This window comes from Pollachius pollachius, assembly GCF_949987615.1.
Source record: "Pollachius pollachius genome assembly, chromosome: 16".
Taxonomy (NCBI): Eukaryota; Metazoa; Chordata; class Actinopteri; order Gadiformes; family Gadidae; genus Pollachius; species Pollachius pollachius.
The window spans coordinates 5,835,795-5,861,931 of record NC_136949.1 but is presented as its reverse complement, the minus strand read 5'-3'; the positions used below and the strand labels follow the sequence as shown (position 1 = coordinate 5,861,931).

Here is a 26,137-nt window from a genome sequence, read left to right as displayed (position 1 = left end):
GGAGCAGGGTGGGCGGGTTGGAGGTACCAAATGACTGATGAGTTGCATCACCTTGAATCTACGAGTGCTTCTGCGGACCACTGGAAACAACGCTGCCTCCCAGTGCTGGTTATTGCCCAACAATGTGTTTGTTGAAAAGGACAACGCTACGTTCTTGGGTTCGGAGCGGACCTGACCAGTTATGTGTATTTTTAATGGCTCGCGCAAAAGAAAGTCACACACAAGCCTAGCCCCCCCCCCCCCCCCCCCCCCACTCCCCATCACATCTTCTTAATGCTTTGATTTACAATTCCTATATGAGTAACAAGCATATCTTTGTTCGGGCACAAAAAAAAATAAAAAAAGGCCCACCGCAAAACTCTCGAATAGTTGATTGAAAAAACAAGAGGGTTGGTTTTCCATGTGAGCGTGTGCATGTGTCAGAGATTGAAAAACCAACATTCCACTCCCAATGCGCACTCACATAAAAAAAAAGCCATTCTATTTTAGAGCATTTTGCACTGCCTACTGTTCCCCTCAAAACCCTTTCTAATGCAAACATGGCAGAGAGCGCGGCCGCTCCTATCCCCACCAAAATACCTCTCCTCCTCGCTCCTCTCGCCCTCAAGAGAGAGACGCCGCCCGGAGAGAGCCTTGCCCCGTCTCCATTTCGCAGCTGCCATTGTGGCTCAGACTCTGCACATTCTTCAACCATCCCTCTCTGTTTTTTTTTAAAGCCACTTGGATTGTCCTCCACGAAGAACATAGCTGTGGTGAGATATTAAGGGTGACGCGCGTTGTTTGGGGCTGTCTCCGTGCGACATCCGATCCGTTCTGTTGTTCTGCCAACACCACATGTCCGCCTGAATAAAACATGGCTGCTAATCTTTGAGCAGCTAGCTCGCTCACACACACACACACACACACACCGAGAAGCTACAGCTAGCTCAGGGTTGAGCTACCGTTGCTAACATGCTACTAAGGTTCTCGCTCATGTGTTCCTGCTCTACGGTCCGGGCAACGTTTTCTTTTCTTTTCCTTTTTTTTTGTTCGGCTCGGGAGCCATCGGAGTCTTTGAAGGCTGGCTCCCTGTCAGGGGAGGCAAACGGAAGCCAGGGAAACATTAAAGGGTGGCCGACTGTGTCTGAGCATGTGTGTTGTGGGGGCCTGCACAGGTGCGTGCGTTGGTGTTCTCTTTTAATAATTGCGGAGACGCTTGCTCGCTGTTTTGCGCGGTTGTTGTGGTGCGTGTGGAGAAATGTCTCGGGGTCTACCTCAGAGGGTGTCCGTGTGCACCGTGCAATGACACGAGCTGCCCTTTTTAGTTTTTTCGTTTGTTCGTTCTATCTTCATCAGGGAAAAATTTTTAAAAATGCGAAAAACTAGAAAAAAAGGCAACTGAGAAAACATACGTTTGGCGGAGGGCTTTCTAAAGCCTTCCCAGGCTTGGTCGTATTGACACGACATGGCTGGCTGTTTTCCTTGTTCTCCCACAGGAGCCTCCTAGAGCTATAGGGCTCTCAGCCTTTACCCCCCTCGGCCCCTACACCACGGCCTCTAATACCACCCAGACACCGCCTTGCCACTTGCTCTATACTCTATAAACATCTTTTGATGTCGGGGATCCGGTTACTCTCGCCGCACAGGAGTCAAATGCTCGGAGCGCGCCGGGCGATGTCGTGATGTTATTGTTGCCGTTGTAATGTGTGACGTGACGCCTCGGCTGTGGTTGACTAGCGAGACAGAGCGTTTTTAGAGGCAAGGCCCTCGGACCGGAGCAATATGGTTGGAAATGGGCAGTTGGTCGCCGCCATTTGGACCTGCCTTTTTCAAAATGGGAGGGACCAGGTTGTCTCACGATAAATACACATTTATTTACAAAATAAAGTGGTTATAATAGAAATAAATACAAAATAAAAATCTGAGCATTATACTTCATGTGGTATTGCACCCATAGCGAAATGTACATCAGGAATACATTTTCAAAACCAGTAAAGGGATATTCCTCTGATTAAAATATTTATTTTTTTTCCCAACATTACGTAGACATAAATATATTCATATATAGTGTTTTTTTCTTCTGCTTCTTCTGCTTCTTCTTCTTCTTCTGCTTCTTCTGCTTCTTCTTCCACAATAACTCTATTTTGTGTCTCTCTTTTTTCCGTATAAATAAATGTCTTCATTGGGCTACCGGGCGTCCCCCCGTCCATAACAACCTGTAGAACACCCCATCCTGTCCCAAAACCGTCTCTCTCCATCGGCCCATCAGCCCCCCTGACCCCAGGCCCTGTCTCAGTCCCCTGCCCCTCTCATCGGCAGCCGCACCCCTCCACCACCATGTCCTGGTAGTTCTTCAGGATGACCTTCTCGTACTCGTCCAGGTAGAGCAGGGAGATGGGGCTGAGCTCCGTGGGCACGCAGCACGCCCGCGGGATGTTGGAGTTCACCGAGTTCACCAGCGTCTGCACGATGGCGTGGTTGGTGGAGTTCAGGTGGTCCGCCAGCGGGAAGGGGCACTCCCCCTGGCAGTAGAAGGCGTGGTACCCAGGCGGCGCCACGATCCACTCGTTCCAGCCCACGTCGCTGAAGTCCACGTACAGGGCGTGGCGCCGGCAGCTGGCCTTGTGCTGGTGCTTCCGCCGCTGCTTGCGGGGCGCCGCCTGCCGCTTGTCCCGCCGGTGGAGCACCGCGTCGCCGCGCCCGTCGTGGCCGTAGGTCACCAGCAGGGGGCGGGCCTGTGGCCACGAGTCCTGGTCCCCGTGCAGGGACCGGCTCACCCTCACGTGCCGGCTTCTCGCCTGGGAACCCGTCTCGCTCCCCGCCCCGCCCCTCCCCTCGGGGTGCAGCACCTCCACCACGAAGCCGTGGTTGCGCTGCCCCCTGCTGGTCCACTTCGACACGGCGGGGCTGACGTCGAAGCTCTCCCAGCGGCTCAGCGCGTCGTGCACCAGCCGAGTGTCTAGCAGGCGCGTGAGGGGCTCCCCGCCCGCCGCCGCGGGGGCCCCGAACACCTCGTAAACGTTGATGCGGTGGTGGTTCCCGCCGACGCCGTCGCCGGGGGCGGAGCCGTTGACGGGGTTGAGCGGGACGCCCATGACCTGGTCCCGGAAGACGCGCAGCTCGGCCGAGGTGACCAGCTCCTCGCCGGGGATGGAGGTGAGGTTGAAGTAGAACTGCTGGGTAGTTCTGCCCTTCAGGCTGGCCAGGGCCTCCATGGACTCTGCAGACGAGAGGGAGAATGGGGGGTAAACACAGGGTAAACACCGGGGGGCGATAGTGTATACCAGACGACGGCGGCCCACACGTTAGGGGAGCTATATAATATCATGGTGAGTAACGGACGTCTCTAATTAAAGGGGAGGCCTTCTGAACAGAGACGACATGGGCTGTGAAGGGTGCATCTCTCTCTCTCTCTCTCTCTCTCTCTCTCTCTCTCTCTCTCTATTGCTTACTATCTCTCTCACTTGTATCTCTCTCTCTCTCGTTTTAGATATTGCTTACTATCTCTCACTCTTAAATCTCTCTCTCGTTCGGTTTTCTGAAAAGAGAGTATGATTGATGATATAAATAGATCAATAAAAATGTGATTGAGTGTATACCAATAGTAAATAGGGATCAAGATCAAAATAAAAAAGCTCTCTCTCTCCCTTCCAAACACACACATTCTCTCCCTTCCCTGCTGCATGTGGCCAGCAGAGGAACACACTGTCACACAGACTTCCCATTCAACCCCCCACCCCTTCCCCTATGAGATATCGAGGAATTAATTCATCGGCAGAGGGAACAGAGACACAGATGGGGACTTAACAGCGTTGTTCAGCCGAGGCGCGTATGTTTACAAGGTCTCAAATGTCAGGGGATCAAAGGTGCTCTCCACGTTGATAACATCGCAGGGCAGAGCAAACGCAGCGAGCTCGGCCGCCCGGCTCTGTAAATGCCAGGCGGGGGAACACACAGGCCTCGTAGGAATTATTTAGGATGTGTAATTCCCACTTCCGCGTGCGTCTGCCGTCTGGAAGAAACGTCTGAACTTTCGAACTGGCTTTCATTAAGACCGCCCTTGCTCTTTTGACTGTTGGCCAGAAGAGCAAGGGGGGAAAATATCATCTCGGATCTGTCCCATTATAAACAAATGTCAGGTCGTCATGGCGACGACCAGCATTCTGTTGGTGCTTAAACTAAATAAAGATGTTTTTTTTTGGAATCGATATTTTCAATGGAAAGCGGAAGTTAGAGTAGTAAAAAAATATTTCCAAGCAATACCGCCACAAAGGTTACAAATGTTAGAAAAAAAGTCAATTGAATCAAATGCTGTTCCTGTGCTACATTCTACGTCAACCGGCCTTATGTGATGTATCAATTTAATGTGGTATATTTCCTGTCTTTCAAGGGAGAAATCCACTCAAGGAAAATCAAGTGCGACTGAGTCGTTTGGTATAGGCCCCTCATAGCCAGTAATTGCCATAAATGTTTGCAAAAACTGCAATTTTCCTCACTCTTGGGTCTATCTTTGAACGGTTACTTAATATAGATCATAAATGACAAACAGATATACTTTGTTAATCTGTTTGGTGTGGTAGAGCAAACACAAACTTTGAACTTTTCGAGCCTTTTCAAAGGGCGGCATTTAGGAAATTCCACCTTCTCATCCTAAACCTTCCTCCAAAGCCCTCAATTAGGCCTATCACTCCTCATTTGATGTGGGAAAGCCCCTCTCTCTTTCCCTTTCCTCCCTCATCAATCCATCTCTCTTAACTTTTTTCTCAACCCCCAAATCCTCATCAACCCATTTTTTCTACTTCTTTCTTTCTTTCTTTCTTTCTTTCTTTCTTTCGGCTATTAGTTGTCCCTCTTTCTGTTTGTTCCTTTCTCCCTTTCATTTTTCCCTTTTTTGCTGTCTCTCTCTTTCTCCCTCTTTCTCTCTCAAGGAACTGCTTTGGGAACGCGTCAAGACTTGTCCAAAAACCTGTGAACCACAGATATGAGTGTTTCAGCATTCCTAATTTCTTTCTTTCTTTTTTGTCCCATGCCATAACAAAAGATAGCCGCTCGCGTCAAGCTATTCATCACAAGACCTGTCGCTGCCAGCTTGTCTCATCGCGAGCGCAGAGAAATGTTTCACTTTGGCATTGAAAACGGTTATTTTTTGAAAAACAATACGGAAACTAATTATGGCAGTGAAACTAATATCCACGAGCAGATGTGATGAATGGCAGAGGGCCGGCTTTGATACGCCGACTTGACATCTGTAGATACATGCTTATTACACAAAGGCCTCGGAACTCTGTGTTTCCCCACATCTGAAGACCCCCCCCCCCCCCAACCCCACCCACACACCCACCTATAGCAACAAAATGAAAGGATCCTATCTGCAACTCTTGGTGGTATACCATTGGCTGAAATGCATTTGGAAGAGTGCATTTAAACACAGCCTTCAAACACCTCTAATGGCTGGTGGTGCAAAATTGTGTGTGTGTGTGTGTGTGTGAGTGTGTGTGTGTGTTAATTTGTGTGTGTAAGTGTGTGTGGGTGCAGAGGTTTCCTACCATAAATCCGGCATTCTAACTCATCTCAGCTCTCCGTCTCTCTCTCTCTCTCTCGCTCTCTCTCTCGCTCTCTATCTCGCTCTCTCTCTCTCTCTCTCCCTCCCTCTCTGTAATGTGTCAGAGTAGCCACTGGGTGTCACACACACAGGGTCTCCGTAGAACACCCTAGCAACCAGTGGTTCACCCCAGTGACTCACCTCCGGGTGGAAACTCCCTCACTCACGGCACCCCCAACTCTATACAACGAGCCATGGTGCTGAAATTCCTATGGATCCAGGAGCTTAAATAATATATATATTTATATTTTAATGAAGAAAACGGGAAATGGTCGTGGTCTATAAATGGTCTGCTCACTATAAATGGTCTGTCTATTTAAATACTTTTTATGAAGTGGTTAAAGGTATTTAAAGAGTTTCCTAGTGTATATATATATAGTATGTAGTATGTATATATACACTAATGGTTGTTTTTATGATTTAATGGTAAATGTAACAGGAATATAAACACACTGAATTGTTGATTATAAATATTGAAAAATAAAGCAATTCGCCGTCCGAGTTCCCTGCGCGTTAATATTATTAGACAACTGAATCCATCTGGTGCAGACAAAAAAAACACTGCAACAGTCTTTATGTGACCTTTCAGCATGTCAGCCATGTGTTTCCAGGGAAGAAAAATGGGATTGAAACGAAACGCTAAATTCAACAATCAGGGCATAACCAGGGTATAAACTAAAGTGTGCAATTACGGTGTTATATTATTGGAACGTGCGTAATGGCGCACAGCGCGCACAGAGAATGACATTTGGAAGGAATAAGGCGCTGCCCTCACAACCACCTCCTCCCTCCCTCCCTCCCTCCCTTGCTCCCTCCCTCCCCTTTCCCGCGAGGAATAATTTCAGTCCAGTTAGAAGTGACTCACAATTCAGTCTGACACGAGGGCTCTGTCATAAAGCGCGTTAGTGTAATGTCATGTCGTGTGTTATTCAAGTAAACGCGGGTGATGACTATCACCTGCGCGGAAGGTACACACCACCCCTTTTATCCCGCTCCCCTGGTGCGTGTCTGGAAAAACTGTTTTCAGAGGAGCCCACGCAAACACCATGAATTATTAAGACACAAATGAGCCCTTGAAATGCCGCCACCCCTGCGATGCCTTTCCCCTGCCCGGAGGTCTGCTGTGCGGTTGCATCATAGACCGATCAAAAAGTGAATCCACGCGTCTTTGTCTGCAGCCCGTTTCAATCCGTTTACAAAAAAGAAACTTATTCAATTGTTAGACAGGTGTATTACCCCCCTTCCCCCCAGCCCCTCGTATGTTCCCATAAAACAGTAGGCAACCCAGTGGAGACATGGAAGTTCTCGTCTCTGCGCACACACTGACTCACGCGTAAATACATGTTTGGGTTGTCTGAGAGGGGAGCTCGCCTCATCCTCGCCTCCTGACAGCAGCAGGTTAAAGTATGTCACTAATACATACCTTCGTGGTGAAAGCTTCTAATCGTGTTGGCCTTGCTGGCGGCTCTCTCGGCGTGTTTCCCCATGTTCTTGGGTCTCCTAGTGCTGTGGTCCCCGTTCGCCGAGTGCATCTGGTAAAGGTCCACCATGTACTGCGGGATCACCGCCTGACTGCTCGGGTTGGGCCTGCGCTTCAGGCCGAACATGTGCAGGAGCCGCAGCTCGAATTCGTTGAGAAAGTTCTCCGACTGCTCTGGCGTTTGCTTGCCGGATTCACTGTACTTCCTACGGCCCACCTCGGGGATAAGTCCCGCAGTACCTCCCAGCAGCACGTGAGCCAGCAGCAGTACCATGAGAGAGCGGACCACGGCGACCATGATCAGTCAGTCCCTGGAGGAGGAAAGTTGGAGAGTAAATGTGGCTGTCAATACAACAGGCGCCGAGCACACACGCTACTGCCGCTGACTTATTGACAGCCGGGACATGCGAGGGATTGACTGCAACATCACCCCCCCCCCCATCTTCACACACTCACGCACACGCACGCACACAAGTACGCAGGCACGCTCGCGTACCCAACAGACACGCACACACACAACATTATACGCTGATTCCTACGCGCGCAAGCACACAAACACTCACAGAAACACATCCACGCACATGCAGACACACACGCACCCTTTAGCTTTGTGATTCTTCCGCGTGCGTGAACACACACACAGACACACACACACACACACACACAATAGAAATGATTGAGGCATGGGTTAAAAAGGCGACTACTGACTTTGATGTCAAGAACAAAAAAAAATAAAAAAGGCCGGTATCGGACCCGCGGGCTGAACGCCTCTCGCTGAAACACGAGATTGATGTTAACATCACGGAGGCAAACTACGACATAAAACTTCGATATATCAAGGTGAGGGAGTTATGAAAAGAAAAGAGGGGGGGACGGAGAGAGATATCAAAGGAACTTGAGAGCGAGACTGCAGATAAAAAAAGGATATACAGTATATATATTAAAAAATGACTACGTGTTTCGTGAGGGAATAAGTAGGCTACATAGCCTGTATAAATCTATATGGAAGTAAAACTGCACAAAACATTAAAAAAAACGATCAGACTCCACAGTATGAAAGAATGTTGTTCTGGGGGGGGGGGGGGGGGGGGGGGAGGTTATAATAAACAGTCCGGCAGGGACAGTCAGACAGATGTACAAGCGCCTATTTGCAGAGGCTTTGACCGTCATGTATGACTATAATCATAAGGGATAGAGCGACTTCAAGAGGCTCGCAGGTGTTAGATCTGACGTGCGTGTGCCAGGGCCAGATGTATAGCCCGCTTTATGCTAGGAGGCAGACGTCCCATTAAAACCCACATCCACACAACTCATGTACACACAGAACAAAATATCTTTTGCACTTTTTTGTTTTTGGAGTTTTAACCCTGGTCAATTTTACCCAAGTAGGTACCCCAAAAAAATTCACAAACACAAAAAGAAGGCTATATCGATTAGGGGGTATTGTGCAATAGCGAATCCAGTATTGGTGCAGTGGGGAACATAAGTACATGCAGAGTTTTCCTACCTGTTGAGGAAGCGCTGTGTCCGGTCGTCGTTCCGCTTTAGGGGCTGATAAATTCCACATTAATTCGCGTTATTCCAAGTTTCTCCTTTGCGGACCAAAGACAGCCCGGCCACTGTAACTATCCTCCTTGAACATATTCTCATCCGCTGCGAATCGGTCTTGGTTCTTGATCAATTGGATAAAAAAAATATTTTTTTTTTTATTATGAGGAGTTTTCGCTCAGACCGGTCCGATCTGAATTTAACGCGCCGTCGCTGAACATCTTCCACCGCGAGCTGTCCTGCTGGAGATAACGTGGAGGGGGATAGTGGGGGAGTCTCAGAGCAGATAAAACTCAGCGGAGTCGCTTCTGGTCCTTGGACTCTGCTGTTGCGAAGTTGGGTTGCGCGTCGGTCGCTCTCTCCCTTGCCCTCTCTCTCTCTCTCTCCCTCTCGCTCTCTCTTGCTCTCTCTCGCTCTCTCTCTCTTGCTCGCTCTCTCTCTCTTGCTCTCTCTCGCTCTCTCTCGCTCGCTCTCTCTCTCTTGCTCTCTCTCTCTCTTTCTTTCTCTCTGTCTCTCTCTCTCTTGCTCTTTCTCTCGTTCTCTCTCCGTGCTGCCGCACTGTGTGGAGGTTTCAATTGATTGCTGCCTTCTCCTCTGCCGACTACTCTTTTAGTCCTACGGTGATGTCACCAGGGGCAAGGCTGTCAATCATTTGTTGACGTCTAAGCGCCCCCCCCCCCTCCCCGCCCATCCCACCCCCATACTCCAAAAGCACTAATGAATAAACCAAAAGCCATGCCTACGACGTCGTTACACATCTTTGAGATAATTAATTTCAAGTAATTCAACCAACCCCATGTTCACAATTATATCACTTTTACCTAAAAGGCCACGTTTGTTTTTTAGATAATCACGAATATACCAGTAAAAAGTAGGCAAAGTAAAGGGAGGAATAACAATTATCTTAGCAAATAAAAAAACATGCTCAATATTCCAGTGCGAGCATCTGGTATCTTATTTGCGTAAACAGAGCTTCTCTAACTGTTTTTCCCTTTCGATTTACTCCCCCCAGACCGATTGTTCCTGCCGGTGAAACGCCCAAGATGAAGGAATGTTTGGAGTAGAGTAATTTAATTGTTTTTTTAAATAGACGCACGTTTGTAGAGTGAGTTTAAATTTAGTAGGATTTATCCTCGTTTGCATTAGAGAGAGACAGAGACAGAGACGGAGAGAGAGAGAGAGAGAGAGAGAGAGAGAGAGACAGAGACGGAGAGAGAGAGAGAGAGCCTGTTTTCGATGTATCCCGATTCATTAATGATGTCCACGACATGCTTCTCGGGGGTTGTGTCACAGTCACGTGGTGTGAATCACCATACACAACTTTTGATTACCAGACGTATCCTTAAAACAACTTGTGTAACATATTGCCTCTTGCAATGAGTGTGCCTCTCCTTTGGGTTCTCTCTGCCACTTCATCTACCTGCCACATGGATTCCATGTGTCAGGGGGAGAGAGCCTTTCGCTCCATTGATGTCGGCCTCTGGGCTTTGGTCAACACCATTACTGTTTTGAGTCATCTCCATAAGAAAGGCCCATTGATTCCCTCGAGTGACTTCCATTAGGGCTGCGATGGTTGGCCCGTGTTTTGACCAAAGCAACCAGGCTGTTTTCGTTCAAAAGATGGCAATGGATTAAAAGCAGCGGAAAGATCACAAGATATCTTTGTCTTCCTCCCAGGGGGACAATACCGTTTTTATTAGGGATTATCCCGGATCATCCGCTTTGCAATTAAAATACAGAGCTTTAGCGGGTGGATACCTTGACATGAGTGGCATTGTGGTCTACCCCCCCCCCCACACACACACACACACACACACACACTGACCTCCCTACCATCATGTGTGTTCAGTGTCATGTCTCACCTGGTATTTTGGTCGCGCACCGCAATTGTTTTTTTTCCCCTGCACAATGATGTTGTCTGATCAAATAGCAAATAGGAACGTGGAACCCACCGACGAGTTCATGAACACTCTCCACTCATTCATTCATCATTCATCCATCCATCCATCCATTGAAACACTGACACATACATCTCAGGTGTGGATTCAGCCGTCCATCCATCCATTCATTCATTCATGAAATCATCTATCCATTCATTGATAGATGAATATGAAATGATATGTGATAAGACAACGAGTCATTTGCATGCCGCTGCATTGTAGTGCTAATCTATATTAGCGGTGTTGCTCTGGTCGGGGCTGTTGCCAAAACACGGCCGGGTGAACCCGGTGCACTAAACCCAAGCCATGCAGGTAAAAGCCGCTCGGCATTTAGATGCTTGCGATTTGGGGATAAGGCCCCCGACACTGTAAGCTGTGAGTATCTTTAATTACCCAAGTGAGAGGATTAGAAAGAGAAAGAGAGGGCCTTTATCTGATGCTCACTCTCTCTCTCTCTCTCTCTCTCTCTCGCTCTCTCTCTCTCTCTCTTGCTCTCTGTCCCTCACTCTCTCTCCCTCTCTCTCTCTCTCTCTCTCTCCCCTCTCTCTCTCTCTCTCTCTCTCTCTCTCTATACATATATATCGTCCTCTCACTTTGCGAACTCTGTAGATGTTTGTAGGGCTTAGTTGCATGTCAATACCTATTTGAGTGTGTGTGTGCGTGTGCTTGCGTGTGTCAGAGTGTGTGTGTGTCCAGTGTGTGTGCACGTGTGCGCGTGTGTGTGTTTGCATGTGCGCCTAAACGCCTGTGTGCGTGCGTGAAGTCCGGTGCAAGTCCGGTGCGTGCGAGTGACTCCCAACCCCCCCATCACCACCCAGGAATGTGTCCACCGCCATCCCTGGCCGTGTTGAAGGAAAAGGGGATCAGTGGCGGAGATCCCCCCCCCCCCCCGGTCCGGTCCTCGATCCAGAGACCCCAGCTCAGTCTCAGTGTCTCTCCCCACCTGAGGCCCGCAGCAATCGGACAGGGTATGCCACAGATCATGGATCATCATCCTTATCTGTCAGGAGCAGCTGATCTAATTCCACACTGATTGAACGGACAACAGGGTGGAGTGGGGACACTGTGGTCGGCCGTGGAGGACAGCCGCAGAGATAGGCTATCAGGGACACATATGTGAACGATTTAGTGACGACCGGAGAGAGAGAGAGCTCGGGGGGTTAGACTCTGACTCAGTTGGAGAAAGAGAGAGAGAGAGAGAGAGAGAGAGAGAGAGAGGGAGAGAGAGTTGGGGAGGAGGAGGGGGGGGGCTGTGGTATTGTTGCCAGAATCTCTTGTCAACATCGGGTAAATCATTAGTTGTAGCGATGCGTATAGACTTTGAAAGTCATCATAACAATAGTGGAGAAAACTCAAGGTCAAAGTTTGGTATCATTATGGTCAAAGTCGACACCCCCAAATACTATCAGCTTCTCTGCAAAAATATTTTTGAGATACTTTCAGTCAAGCGGTTTTGTTGACCTTCAACCTTTTCAACCAAACTCAACAGATCCTGGGTCCCAAATGTCCACAGCTTACCACAAAGCTAACAGTGACAGCACAGACAGTGACACCAACAGAGGTTAGTGCAACGGCAAGCTAGTCCATCTTGCTGTTTTGAGGTCAGTGGTCTCCAATCATACGGATGACCTCATTTCTCATCTTCATTCCCTTTGCTAAAGTCGCACACAACACAACACAACACAACACAACACAACACTTCATCTCCCCGTTGCAGTTTCAATCAGTTCACTTTTTAGAACCAGACAACTTATTGCTCAGCCCACTGAACACGGCGTCTCTATCGTCTATCGGGTCACCCCTTCCGATTCAATTGCTCCGTCTCCTGTCCTGACCCCTCCCTGCGCTTCCTGTGTTTATCTCTCGGTCCTTCTCGCTGTCTCGTGGTGTCACCCGCCCCGCCCGGAACCGGCCCACCCCACCCCCGGTTTGACATTTGAGTTTAATTCTGCCTCCCTACACTAAAGGGCTGGAAAACAAATTCCACTTGCCAGAAGTAAACCGACATCAAACGATGCGGACATTGTCGCGGGATACACGGCGACCGTGAACGTCACCAACTGGCGTTCGAACCGAACCCTTGGTCCCGAGGTCGGCCTGTCTTTGTTTTTACTCATGAACGTACGTCATACCCCAGTCTTTTTTAATAGTTTGGAACTTAATCCACCACGGCGGTTATGCGCTCTGCTCTCTGCGAGGTCACCTTCTCCCCCTAATGTCCTTGGGGGAAATTTGCCTTAAATTAATGGAAGAAACACACGAGACAAACAACCCGACATACACCAGCATCATTCACACAGAGGCTGTGCTTTTGGTCTAATAGATGTATCCCTTACGTGGATGGAAAACCCCTTTGTTGCGAGAACAATGTGGGATACACACACGTCGATAAAAGTGAAACACATCTTTTAATGAGGGGGGAATCTTTGAGATGATTTGGGGAAACAACGGTAGAAAGAATATTGTTTGTGTTTTTCTTTTTTAAGGGCCCCTAGAAAATCCCTTGAAATAAAGGAGACATTGCTTATTGTCGTCTTCTTCACCAGGCAGAACCTGTATGTACACCTGTATGTAGCACTGTGTGGGTGTGTGTGTGTGTGTGTGTGTGTGTGTGCACATCCTTCTGTGTGTGTTTGTGTGTCTGTCTGTATAATTCAGCGGTTGTGTGTATGTTATGCGTATAGGTGTGCGCATGTGTGTGTGTTTGTAAGCATCCATGTGTGAGTGTGTTAGCATTTGTGTGTGTCTAAGTATATTTTAGCGTGTGTGTGTGTGTGTATGATTACGTATTTGTATGTGTATGTTAGCATGTTTGTGAGTGTGCATTAGCGTATGTGTTAGCGTGTGTGTGTGTGTGTGCGTGTACGTTAGCATGTGTCTGTGTTAGCGTGTGCGTGCATGAGTGTGTGTGTGTGTGTGTGTGTGTTCTTATATCATCCGTGGCCTGGTGTGGGGGGCGGGGGGGTCTCTTGTCATCGCACACATTCCATGAGTCAGCGGCCCGTCGAAGGGGCAGAGAGGACCCCGCAGAGTCCGCCATTATCCCTTCACCTGCCGCTAACAGCAACTTGGCCGAACTATCCGCTTCTCCTCGCATTCCACCACCGCGGATATACAGATGTAGCCCTGACACACACACACTCCGACACGTCACATGGAGAGATGCGCTTCGGAACAAAAAAAAAAACAAAAACCGATGTTTGTTGGAATTGACGGTTTCTTTTTTATTCATTGGATGTTTCTGCCCGCACGCCCCAGCGCCCGTTGGGAGATATTTCTTTTAAACTGACGTGTATGGGTTTATCGGTCGACATGTGTTTGACAGGAGAAGCACGCCTATCGCGCGGCCCCCCCCTCCACCCCCCCGGTACATGTGCGGCATTAAAGGGATTGTGGGTAAGCGGTACACATTTTCATATAGGTCCATCCCGAAATGGAAACAACCAGCAGGGTCGGAAAAGCCGGCCGCGCTTGAAAGACAGAGTCAATATTTATGGGTAGCGAACATGTGGCACACTTCTCCCTACCCACTAATTTGAGCAACAAGTCCACCTCCAGATTATATGGCCACTCTGAGATCACAGGAGAGGGTCCAACTGTTGCGTGCGCAACGTGCTCACATCCCGGGGAACGCAGAGGTTGGCCGTGGGCTCAAAGTTGAAGGACGGTTGGCTTTTTTTCCTTTCTTTAAATCCCGTATGAAATTAATCCAGACGTAGAATGAGAAGGCGTAGCATCCGGAACCAACCCTTAGTCGGATTCTTCATTTGAATGGGTTGAAAGTTTTAAAAGATTTATTGGTACATTGTTCTTACAATTTACTTATTGCAAGTCGCTTTGGAAAAAAGCATCTGCTAAAACTGTCCTAAATGTAAATGTAAAGTGTAATTTTTTTATGATTACTTTTTTGTCTAGTATCTGTTGAAATCTTCAAGGCAACGATTTTCCCTGCAAGGTCGGGAAAGAAACCTTGACTTGATTCCTTGTCGTGCCGGGGGGAACTTTGAGTAATCCTTCGCACCCATTTACTGGGATAACACCAGAGGCCTGTAAAATCTTTGGTTTACCCATATGAAACATTAGGCTTTTAGCTCCCCATGGCCCCCGTAACGCTTAACGACTTACAATAGGAGCAGTATAAACACACACTCCATTTAGCAGCATAGCCGGAGATGAGAAGGAGCTACTTCAATTTTAGAGAGAGGGGAAAATGGAGAGAGAGGGAGAGAGAGGCAGAGAGAGAGAGAGAGAGAGAGAGAGAGAGAGAGAGGGAGAGAGAGAGAGAGAGAGAGAGAGAGCAAGAGAGGAGAGAGAGAGAGCAAGAGAGGGAGAGAGGGAGAGAGAGAGAGAGAGAGAGAGAGATAAATACAGGGATCTGCCCTTTGAATGCAGCTCCACGCATAAAGACACCACGCGTCACTCAATTATACGTCTGCCTGATTAGAAGCCTGCGCTACGTAAACAGCCAGCGTCAAGATTTACATTTTACCGCTTAAGAGCAAGCAGCTGTTTACTGGCCAAATGAGGAAGGAAAATATTTAACAAGTATCTATGCTGGAGGAAGAGCCAATCTCTCCTGCACACCCCCTCCCCCCCCGGCAAACGTGTTTTGAATTAATGGGATTTAAGGTTAGGGTTGTTAGGGTTGTTGCATTAATTTCTGGCCGGCTGTAGGTGGATGGAAGCAAAAGAGATTAATTAGGTATAATGGCCAGGGGGTGGAGGTGTGTTTGTGTGTGACACATTCCCAGGTGCTGTAAAGGTCTCAGGCAGCTAGTGTTAAGTAAAACAGGACAAGTTGAGACATCCCGTTTGGTAAATGTCGTGACCTTGAGGTAGACGCACAGAAGCAAACACACAGGCAGAAGAGGCCGTGTGTTCAACCGCTCCGCGGGCCAGGGTGAAGGCAGAGCGGGGGTTCAGGTCCTTTTTATTTCACTTTTCTGTTCGATATTTAGCTAGAGCAATTTTGAAATTCAATAAAATGAAAATGCCGCTTCTCTGTCAGGTTGACAGTGGGTACGGTTGAGCTGCGTTGGTGAGTCGTTTCCCAAAGGCTTTTTTTGTCTTCGTAATCGTTTTTTTTCAATATTTTAATCGAAATACGTCCAAGCCAACTGGCGCCCATTATGTTTTTCTTCACAGCATACCTTAGAAATTGCAGTCGGCAAGACAGAGAGAAATACAGAGCGGGCCAGATCTAAAGCACTTACTATGCTGAAGAAGGGAAACAAATGAAAACAAGGGCCAAAACAAAACGATAAACCGTTGATTGTGATTGTCATAACACAGCAGACACAGCCTTAGTAATCTACTGGCAGGTGCCTGAAGTTAGCCAGGGCTGGGTGAACCTATTTCATTATCGCCTAACTATTGTCCAGAATCTAGGTCCATACAGTGGTATGTATGTATGTATGTATGTATGTATGTAAGTAGAGAGCAATGAGGTGGAGAGAGAGAGAGAGAGAGAGAGAGAGAGAGAGAGAGAGAGAGAGAGAGACACACACACACACACACACAAAGAGAAATAGAGACAGACACACAGAGAGAGAGAGAGCGAGAGACAGAGAGAGAGATAGAGAAAGAGATAGATAGAAAGAGAGTAAGAGACAGACGCAGAGACAGAGAGAGAGAGAGAGACAGAGAGAGAGATAGAGAAAGAGACAGAGAGAGAGATAGAGAAAGAGAGTAAGAGACAGACGCAGAGACAGAGAGAGAGAGAGACAGAGAGAGAGAGAGAGAGAGAGAGAGACAGAGAGAGAGATAGAGAAAGAGATAGATAGAAAGAGAGTAAGAGACAGACGCAGAGACAGAGAGAGAGAGAGCTAGCTAGCTGGTTGCCTTTGAGGAGGACATGATTGTGCTCCGGCATCCAAAGAGTCACATTATAGCCATGTGGTTTCATGATAATAATAATCTTCAGAGCAGCTGTATAAACATTTAACCGACATCCACTCCCAGGGCACGCAGTATGTATCGTCGACTTCAACTTTAGGACGAATCTGATGACACTATGTACGTGTGTGTGCCCATATCTGTGTATTTTCCTTCTTCCTCGGCCCCCTCGGTCCCCCCCTTTATTTTATCTGTCACAGGCCTAGACGATGAGTATATGTGCGGCTGTCAGCACAGCGGCGAATGCCAACACAGCAACGGACGCCTGCGTCGCGCGAGGCCTTCAGATCTGCGGGGTTAATGAATGCACATTGTGCTGTTAAAGAGTAGGTTTGGCAAGTTAAATATTAACTCATGTGGGGACATACCTGTCCCACTGGTCTCCTCCTCCAGACTTTTTCTCTCTCTCACTCCTTTTATTTTTTCTCTCTCCTTCCTTTCCTCTAAACCGGATTCCTTGAGGAGAACTTGAGGACTTAATAGAGGCAGATAAATGTAGACAAACCCATGTAATGGCCGCCTGCAGTGTAACCTATTTCCTGGTGACATTTGTCTTAATTCATGGCATTTTGTGTAAATATTTATGTCACTAAACTAACTGTTCTGTATACAGAGTGTCCCCCCCCACCCCTGCCCCCCCCCCCCAAACACAGCCATCCGCTCCCCTCAATCCCCCCCACCCTCTTTGGAATGTGATTTAATTGGCGGTTTCCGATGTTTACGCTGCCTTGTACAGTTTTTTGGGAGGGCTTTTTTATGCGGGGGGGCGGGGGGATGCGAGCTAGCATAATGAATAATAAGGTAGATAAAGCGGGAGCTTCAATTAAAATGTCCTCCTTAAAGGAAATCAAAATGAAGGTGAATGCCTGCCTCGTGGCTCCCTTGTCTCTAATTCACCTTCTCTCATCACGTGCCAGATTACTATTATGTGTCATTTGTAATACAATAAACAGAGGCCAGATGGCTTAGATTCCCTTGGATATACATGCTGCTGCTGCTGCTGCTAACAGAAGCTATGGCGGGACAGGCATATTTTATTTTTCTTTCTCTGTGTCGTCACGAACCTGGATCACACAGCCAGGGCAGTGAGCGCTCTGGATAGAAAAAACTAAAAGTTTTGTCATATATTATAGAGAACCCCAATATAAAATGAATGATTTCTACGAATAAAAGCACAGCACGATTCCATAAATTCAATGGTGTTCCTTATAACAGACAAAGTCTGATTCAATTCTATGTTTTTTAGCCCATGTTTTGCTGGCATCCAGAATAAAACAAGCAAAAGTGTCAGTAACAGCGCTGACGTCTTGTTCTCCAAATGACAGGACAACTCTAGCCTTTTGCTGTTGTAGGCCTACGATTGTTGTTGGAGAAAAAAGTTAGGAGCAAGCCACCCTGCTACACAAACATATAGGATTTGCTCTGAGGAACAGGCTGGCACTAAGACAAACCAACTCTCGAGGGCGAGGACGGAGGATGGAGGATTTGTTTTTTTTTCATGGGGGATTTTCAGCCCTGAGGAACACCTGTGTCTCATGTCCTTTTAAGCCATCTTTGTAGTTTCTGCTCTGTGTTGTTTGAGTTGGAGTAGCGTGGTGATACTGCATCAACAGCGTCTCCAGGTGTCTTTGATAGCTACTCCCCACTCTCATGTTACGCTTTGATCCGTTCTCAGTCTCCCTTTGACGTGGCTTTGGAACAAAGCATCTTCCTAATTATATTCCTGAAAACGTTAAACTCCCCTTGGTCCAAACTCCGCCTCTCACACTTTCTGGTTTCCGGCACAGGCTCTCTCCGGTCTCACACCCAAAGTTCGGCCCTAGCATCCGATAATCAAACTTCTGGATACGAGATGAGTGTCCATATGGATCAGGAGTCCACCTGTGAGCTGCTTCAAGGCACACGGACAACCCGAGGCGCGGAGCAGTCACCTGCTGATCTTTCCAGTGGCCTGCATCGTGTCGGATATCTGGCGGCTGACAGTGATTTATCCGTGATTATTTGGCCTGGCGCAGCAGTGGCGAAGGGGGGGGGGGGTAAAAGACCACTCGCTGGGTTTATTCATGGATCATTGAGGAACACTGGGCCTCTTGTCAGTATGTCCAATTTCACCCAAGAATGAAACATTCTGTTTTGCTAACCTGGTTAAGTAATCACATTACCTAAGACTGCATAAAGTGTAACAAACAGTAGCATAGAACCGCGAACTGCTTACTTTTTTTATGTGCCGGGGAGTGACATATTGGCTTTCATCAAAGCGAGAGCCCGCAATGAGCTGCATAGAGTCATTTTTAGCTACGCTCAGAATGCTAAATTGATCCTCATATGGGGAACATCTGGTGAAAAGCAATTTCCACCCAAGTGTTTTAGTATTTCCTCCTAATTAATTTCACATGTACATGACAAGAGCAAGCGGCCCTCCCAGAACCCCAGTCACAAAAGCCAGCTTTGTTTCGCTATAAAAAAAAAGAGAAAAAGTCATCTGTGGTTCCTGGTTTGAAGAAAAAAAAGAAAAGAGAACACAACCAGAAACACATTGATTCCTTCACGTGCGGACTGAATCCAAACCTGGCCTTTTTTCGGAAAGGGATAGTCACATGATGACGTCACAGAGGGTTGAGAGTTCACCGTTACCGTTGGGCAAGGCACGACGGTCGTGCTGTCAGCGGTGCTGTAAGCAAGAAACGCACCTAGGGGGGGGGGAAGGGAGAGGCGAGAAACGGCGGGAGAAGGGCACAGGAGTGAGCTGAAAGTGTGTGTTAATCCTCTAATCTAAACCATGACGATGCACAGGGATTCCAAACACTGTTTGCAGGCACTTTCTTCCACCCCGCGGTAAAAATGTCTCCTCTGTAACCACAACTGGATGAAGGTTGGCACCTTTGAGCAATATTTAATTCTGGCGATACACCAGATCTGATTTTAACTGAGTTCAGCTTCAACTATTAACCCTTTATGGTCGGGCATCAGAGTCTCGACTGGTTGCTTTACGACTGAGTGATCATTGTAAGCATCATATTTATTGTCTTTGAACATTTGAACCTAATGTTCCACAATAAACAAATGATTCAGTCGAAATACCAACCTTCATCCAAATCACCCCCGTACCCATCCCACTCTACCCCAATCAAGAGAAAATGAAGACAAAACAAACTTTGTACATACATCAATAAAATAAAAACCAACCACCAAACAGCACAGGGAATCACTTTACTCATGCCCTGGAATCTACAAAACAATCTAAATGATTTCAAAACGGGGAGAGAACAAGGAAAGAGAGACTCTGTCTTATCACTGAGACACAACAACAGCTCTTGTCCTCACTTGTCCTCACTTGGGTGCGTGTCTGTGACGAGTATGTATATATGCATGTGTGTGTGTGTGTATGTGTGTGTCAGTTTGTGTGCCAGTGCATGTATGTGTGTGTGTGTGCCTGCTTGGCGTGTGCGAATGTGTGTGTGCGTGTGTGTGTGGGCGTGTGCATGTATGTGCGTGCGTGTTTGCGTGTGCGCGTGGCTGCTATGAATAACGCGGGCCTCTAAGAAGTTTGGCGTCGGGAGATGAAAGGCGGGATGATGAGATGGATCATTAAAGCGGGAGATAGGCGAACACCGTGGCATTGTTTTCAGACCGGACCGGTGTGGTCGGACTCCCAAAAAACCCTCTGTTTGGATAGGGTGTCTGGGACCGCCCGGGATGAGTGTATCTTTTGTTTGTTCCTCCGTTGAACCTACGATAAAATAACACGTTTCTCACCTGAATGTGTGTGTTTCTTTTTACAATGGGAAACCCCTATGACACGCTCAAACCCCCCCTCTCACCACCAACACCACCACCAACACCACTACCTTCTTATCACAACCACAACCACAACCCCCACCACCACCACCAACACCACCACCACCGTCACCGAATGAACCAGAACGTCTGTAGTCGTCTTTTTATCTCCTCCAGGGCTCTTCATCTTGAGAGAGAGAGAGAGAGAGAGAGAGAGAGAGAGAGAGAGAGAAAGGTGTGTGATGCGTGGACTACAGAAGAAGTCATTATAGCGCATCAAACAGCAGGTTGCTAGCTAGCTAGTTTTATACTTATTCTGTAGATTTCACAGCTAGATAGTTAGCTTCAGTAGCTAGCTAGCTAGCTGGTGTGGGTCTTGTCGTACACAAGTGAACAAGAATGGGAGGTATCCCCCCTCCTTTCCCCACGCCCCACCACCAGATGCAGAGGGGAGATAAAAGCAGGTGTTTACGGTGGGCTGACGGGAGTATTTGGAGGGAGAGAGAGAGAGAGAGAGAGAGAGAGAGAGAGAGAGAGAGAGAGAGAGAGAGAGAGATGGTGCTGATTGGAGCCCAAAAAGTTCCAAGGTGTTCCTGCCCTTAGATGAGATGAAACAAGAAAAAAGTCCTCACCTCAAGTCGCCAGCCCTCTCCTTATCTTTTTTATTTTCTTCTTCTGTCGGCCATCTGCTTTTGCTTCATTTGATAGGAGACATGTTTTACACAATGGATGTGTGTTTCTTGTTAAGAGTCACCGTCTCAGGGTGTTGAAACCCCCCATTGAAACGCATCAGATGTCCGGATAAATGTCGTGCAAATGACTTCAATAGCAGTCTTTTGATATACTTATGCTAACATTTAAAACATTTTCACATTGAGCCAATGTTAGAGAGGTTTCAATGCAATACTTTGTGTGACCCTTTCCTAAAATCATCCCCAATGTCCTAATGTCTGTTCGGGGTTATCACGGCCATGATGTTGCATCATTTTAATCTAAAGATGTGTATACATTTATGGGGCTTGCATCAGCAGTAGTGAACTACCTGACTCAAATCAGATTTAATTTGATACATGATAAGTTTCAAAAGTACAAACCAGATTCATGTTTTACATCCTAGCAAGTAGGCACACAATTCTTGCCAAATCGGACAACCTGTTAGCACATGTTAACTAGCTTGGACATTTTGGATTTTTTCAAACTTTGTCGCTTCACCAGCTCACCAGCTTCACCAGCTTCACCAGCGCAAAGATAAAATCCTCCAGGCTTAATTTCAGAGGCCTCACCACGCTAGTGCGTTAGCTCCACAAAGACGAAGAACTCTCTCACTGCTTCAAAGTTAACTTTGTTCTCTGAATCTTTACGGCTACAGAGACTCCAGAGTTACGGGCCCTTTATGTCTCACGGCTTTATTTGTCAGTAAGGGGTTTCGGCGGCTGAAAACTTGTTGCTCTCTGTTCTCCGAAACCGGTCTAAAGTTACTGCGACTCCCCCCTCCTCTGTATTACAAACAGACGACTGACAGGAAAAACGGGGGGTAAGGGGTCTCAGTGCCGAGCCCTAACAAACAAGGAGCAATAACAAGGAGCTAGAAACAACCGATTAGTGTGCTGCTGCTGGTTATTGGAAAATAATGGAGTTGGATGAGAGGAAGTCATTTAGGAGGAGAGAGAGAAAAAAATAACACGGGGGCCTTTAATCAATGCTCCTTTGACGAGAAAGCGCCATGAAAGGACAGAGAGAGAGCGCGAGCGAGGGACTATGGCTCTGAACTGTTTGCTGTGGGTTGGGGGAGGAAGGGGGGGAGGCATGGGGAGAGATAGGGCTCTAATTTGGTAATTTGGTAACTTCTTATGGTGTCCCGGGCATCTCAGCACGACTTGATCACCACCACAGCGGGCCTTGACGCCATATGTGTTTGTAAAACGGTTCCAAGCCTCCAAAGAAAAATGTCCTCGTCGGCGATGACCACCAACTCAAAAGGAAACACTACTCTCTTTTGAAAAGGTTCGACTTTAAACCCAGTGGGTTTTGTTTTTTTAAAGGCGCATAAGGTAGCAATTTCCACCCCCTCGCTCCCAATACGGCCCAGACCAATATCGCTCTAAGAAAATGACACCACGTCAGAGCACGTTCAACTTTACTCCTTCTTAAATAGCCATGATGAATCTCTAAAGTATTTTTTGGTACACCGGCATTGTCGTCAAGGAATCCTATAAATGTACGCAAAATCACACTGCGTAACATTCAGGGCATTACTGGTGTTTTATAGTTTATAGGGGCCGAAAAAGAAAGGCCCTATGTGCTCACTCAGTGAGTGAGTACTTTGTTCATTCCAAAGCCTGTACAAATCTGTTTCAAGTTCAAGAGAGTATAGGAACCCTTTAATTTACAGCCCCGCTCCGAAAAAAAATGAAGTCATTCATCGCCTGCTAAACTGCACTGTGACCCGGGAGGTTAGGTAAACAAGTGTCCCTTGCATTACTGTCAAAACACCCATCCCCGCGCCCCAACCCATGTAAACTCCTGCTCCCCTGTCACAGTTGAAAGGGAGAGAGAGAGAGAGAGGGAGAGAGAGAGAGAGAGAGAGAGAGAGAGAGAGAGAGAGAGCGAGAGAGAGAGAGAGAGAGAGAGAGAGAGAGAGAGAGAGAGAGAGGGGAGAGTGGGGGGCCGGACGATGTGAAGTGAAGAAAGAAAGAAAAGTGGCAGGACAGATGTATCTTAACTTCAACACAGCAAAAGAGGGGAAAGTCCGTTGCTGTGAACGTATGTGTGGTGGGAGATGGGTGGATGAGACGGGTGGATGAGACGGGTGGATGTCGGAGGTGTCGGGGGGGGGGGGGGGGGGGGGGGGGGCACAGACCACAGAGCAGGCCCGGGCCCAGCAGGACTCCTCCTCAGAACCATGACTGGATCCAGTTTGGACTGGAATGTATGGAATCCAATTCGGCCGGGGTTCCAGTGGAGGGTTCCCATAAAAACCTTTTATTTCATCCCCTACAGCTTTAGTATTCTTTTTGGAATGGGAGTTAGTTGTTAGTAATTAGTTGTTTGTTTAAATTACTAGTTAGACTAAACAACATTCCTGTCAAAATGCCTTTTGTTTCCGGTTTTGTGACGCTAGTCAACGTCATTGTCGGCAGAGCTGGGAGATATTTAGAAAATCAAATTTCATGTCATTGGTGTGATGACATTTTGCTGTTTCTTATCTATAATTGTAATAATAGAAAGGCAGATAAAGCTTGTAAAATAATTAGATGATTTATCAGTTTATTACAGTGAAGACCACGAGATTTAACCAAAGGTTTTTCAACACAAATCAACTCCATGTTAAAATATCTCAGACAATATCCCAGACTCATTAAATGTCAACGGTTTTGAAGAATTTATTAATTCATTGGATTTATTAATTAATAAAAACAAGTTCTACAGATAACAACCACAATGTGTATCCAAAGACTCAACACACAACCAAAACTAAACCTGAAAAAAACTAGGTTTATTTTTGAACGAAAACAAAACAATAACCAGGGACGAGGCTCGGCCATTTTGGCATTAAAACAATCATTATATTCTTCTTATCGCTAATGTGACAGTAATTGCTCCTTAGCCTGTCAGTAGAGAGAGAGAGAGAGCGGGAGAGAGACAACGCACTGGGTGCTGACGGAGTGAGGTAATGACTTCCAATGGAATGCCTGTTCCCATAATCCTGTCTGTCTCTGCCGACAGATCCTCTTGACCTCTGACCGGCCAATACCGAGCAGGGACGACAGGATGTGACAACTTCATGAAATGACCCCTCGGTTTAAGTACTTGTTTTTGTTTTTTCCCGCGCTTCGTTCTTTTCTCTTATATAGGTATATGGTTGTTTTTTGTACCGGATGGTGTTTGGCTTGGAAGTTTCTCGCGGCCTCGTCCAATGAAGTCGTCCCGATAACCGTGGGACGTTCTGACCCCCTGACGACCCTGATCCGAAACAATAACATTTTTTGTTTTCACACATATTTAAGAAACGTCAGAAAAATTATGAGTAGCTTCAAACATGTTTGGAGGTGCCCTTTGGTAGTTGGTCTGTGTGGGTGCGTTGGTGCATGGGTGCATGTGTGTGCAAGACTTTAGCTCAAGAGGTCAAACAACAGGGCTTTAAAGTAGCTCTTAGCTTCAAATTACCTGGACATATCTGTAGTCAATGCTGATTGATAGTGATTTCAAAAACATCATAAATTACATCACACCCTATAACCACTATATTCTATGAGTTAAAAATACTGGCCAGCCTCTGCTGTCTTTCCCTTTGTTTACAATCATCGTACTATCGACGGCCTCCAAACCCTGCCCACTCACGCCACCCAGCGAGTTCAGCTACGCTAGCTCGCGCCACACAACCTCACAGCCAGTCCGAGAGCCCTGAACGATGTGACTGAGTTTTTGAATTCTAACGTCTCCCGCCTCCTGGCTAGGAGGGGCTTCATCCTACGCAGTGCCACTTTAACAACAGCAGTAGTTAACAGCGTTTTGAAACACAGTACTACAACTATACCAACACTTCACATATCCCCAGAACCCAGGGGAAATCAGGAGCCCGGATAGCAGCGTGGTGTTTTCTTATGGCCCAGCCAGGCTATCTCTCCAACATGAGTTCTACACATATATTATACAGGTTAAGGGGAGAGAGAGTGTGTGTGTGATGTGTGAGGCCGTGTGTGCAATTGTGACTGTGATGGGGACCGTGTAGATCTATGTGTGTGTGTGTGTGTGTGTGTGTGTTTATGTGTTTGTGTGTGTGTGCGTGTGTGTGTGTGTGCGCGTGTGCGTGTGTGCGTATGTGGGTGTCTGTGTGTGTTCACGCTTGTGTGCATTCGTTCCCCCTGATCCGTTCTCTGACCTGTTGTATAGGTGTTTTTTTCTTCGCTAGATTGATTTTTTAAACATTATTATTCCTGCTTTTGCTCCTCTTTATTTCTCTCTGTAAGTGTCAGCGGTGTGGACTTAAAGTGGTGAACAACTGACCTTTGTATTACTTGGAAATATTTTGTGCAAATAATGATTTTTGTATGACTTGATTAATCCATTGTAGTGCGGAAATTCCAGCTGGATCGGCCATGTGTCATGTGTGTACGATTGTAATAATGTCTGTGTGCGTTTGTGACTGTATCTGTGTATGTGTTTGTGTGTGTCTGTATGTCTGTGTGTGTGTGTCTATCTCTGTGTCTGTGTCAGTGCTTGCGATTGTGTGTGGCTGGGACTGTATGTGTACCAATGTGACTCTGTGTCTATGCGCATATGTATGTGTATTTAACTATGTGTATGTGTTCCTGTTTGTGTGTGTGCATGTGTTTGTGTATGTGTCCCTGTCTGCGTGTGTGCATGTGTTTGTGTATAAGTGTGTGTGTGTGTGTGTGTGTGTGTGTGTGTGTCTGTGTGTGTGTGTGTGTGTGTGTGTGTGTGTGTGTGTGTGTGTGTGTGTGTGTGTGTGCGTGCGACAGGCTGATCTTCATGTCAGCAATGGCCGGCCGGTCCCGGAGACGCAAGCCAAGGCTGTCAGGGGTTTGTCATCGATTCTTTCGGCCCTGTCATCAGCCTTATCTGATCCTGTAGTGATTCTGTTCTCCATGTTCTCTGTGTTCCCCGTGTTCTCCTCCCCCCTCTCCCGCGGTGGGCACGGACTCCCCACGCTACGGGGAACTCCAGGGAGAGGGCCTCAAACTCACTCTTTCATCATTTGCATGATGTTTCCTGGGGAGTTTGTAGATCCAACGCTTTCTCCTGTTCCCTTTGTCATCATGTTGGTTCCTGCCTTACGGTGTATTTTTTGTGTGGTAAGAGTTGAAGACACCGTAGGCTACTCTTTATATTTTAAAACATTTTTGGGCATATATATTTGAAATTCTGTTAACATCCCGATAGAATTTAATTAAT

The 26,137-nt window shown here is 47.2% G+C and overlaps 1 protein-coding gene across 1 annotated transcript; it reads right to left on the bottom strand.

Moving 5' to 3' along the window:
- Positions 1–1,849: 1,849 nt before the first annotated feature.
- On the bottom strand, positions 1,850–9,176 carry bmp2b (bone morphogenetic protein 2b). Its single transcript, XM_079753927.1, has 3 exons — positions 8,569–9,176; positions 7,005–7,372; positions 1,850–3,199 (listed from the first exon to the last, which is right to left on the bottom strand). Exons 2-3 carry the CDS (start codon positions 7,357–7,359, stop codon positions 2,289–2,291), a joined length of 1,266 nt encoding a protein of 421 aa, XP_079610053.1. The 5' UTR covers positions 7,360–7,372; positions 8,569–9,176; the 3' UTR covers positions 1,850–2,288.
- Positions 9,177–26,137: the final 16,961 nt, after the last annotated feature.

Excerpts from the sequence above, each read along its gene's own strand:
- bmp2b (XM_079753927.1), bottom strand. The coding sequence starts at position 7,359 with ATGGTCGCCGTGGTCCGCTCTCTCATGGTACTGCTGCTGGCTCACGTG. Across the intron at positions 3,200-7,004 it reads TAGAAGCTTTCACCACGAAG|AGTCCATGGAGGCCCTGGCC; the intron begins GTATGTATTAGT and ends TCTCGTCTGCAG.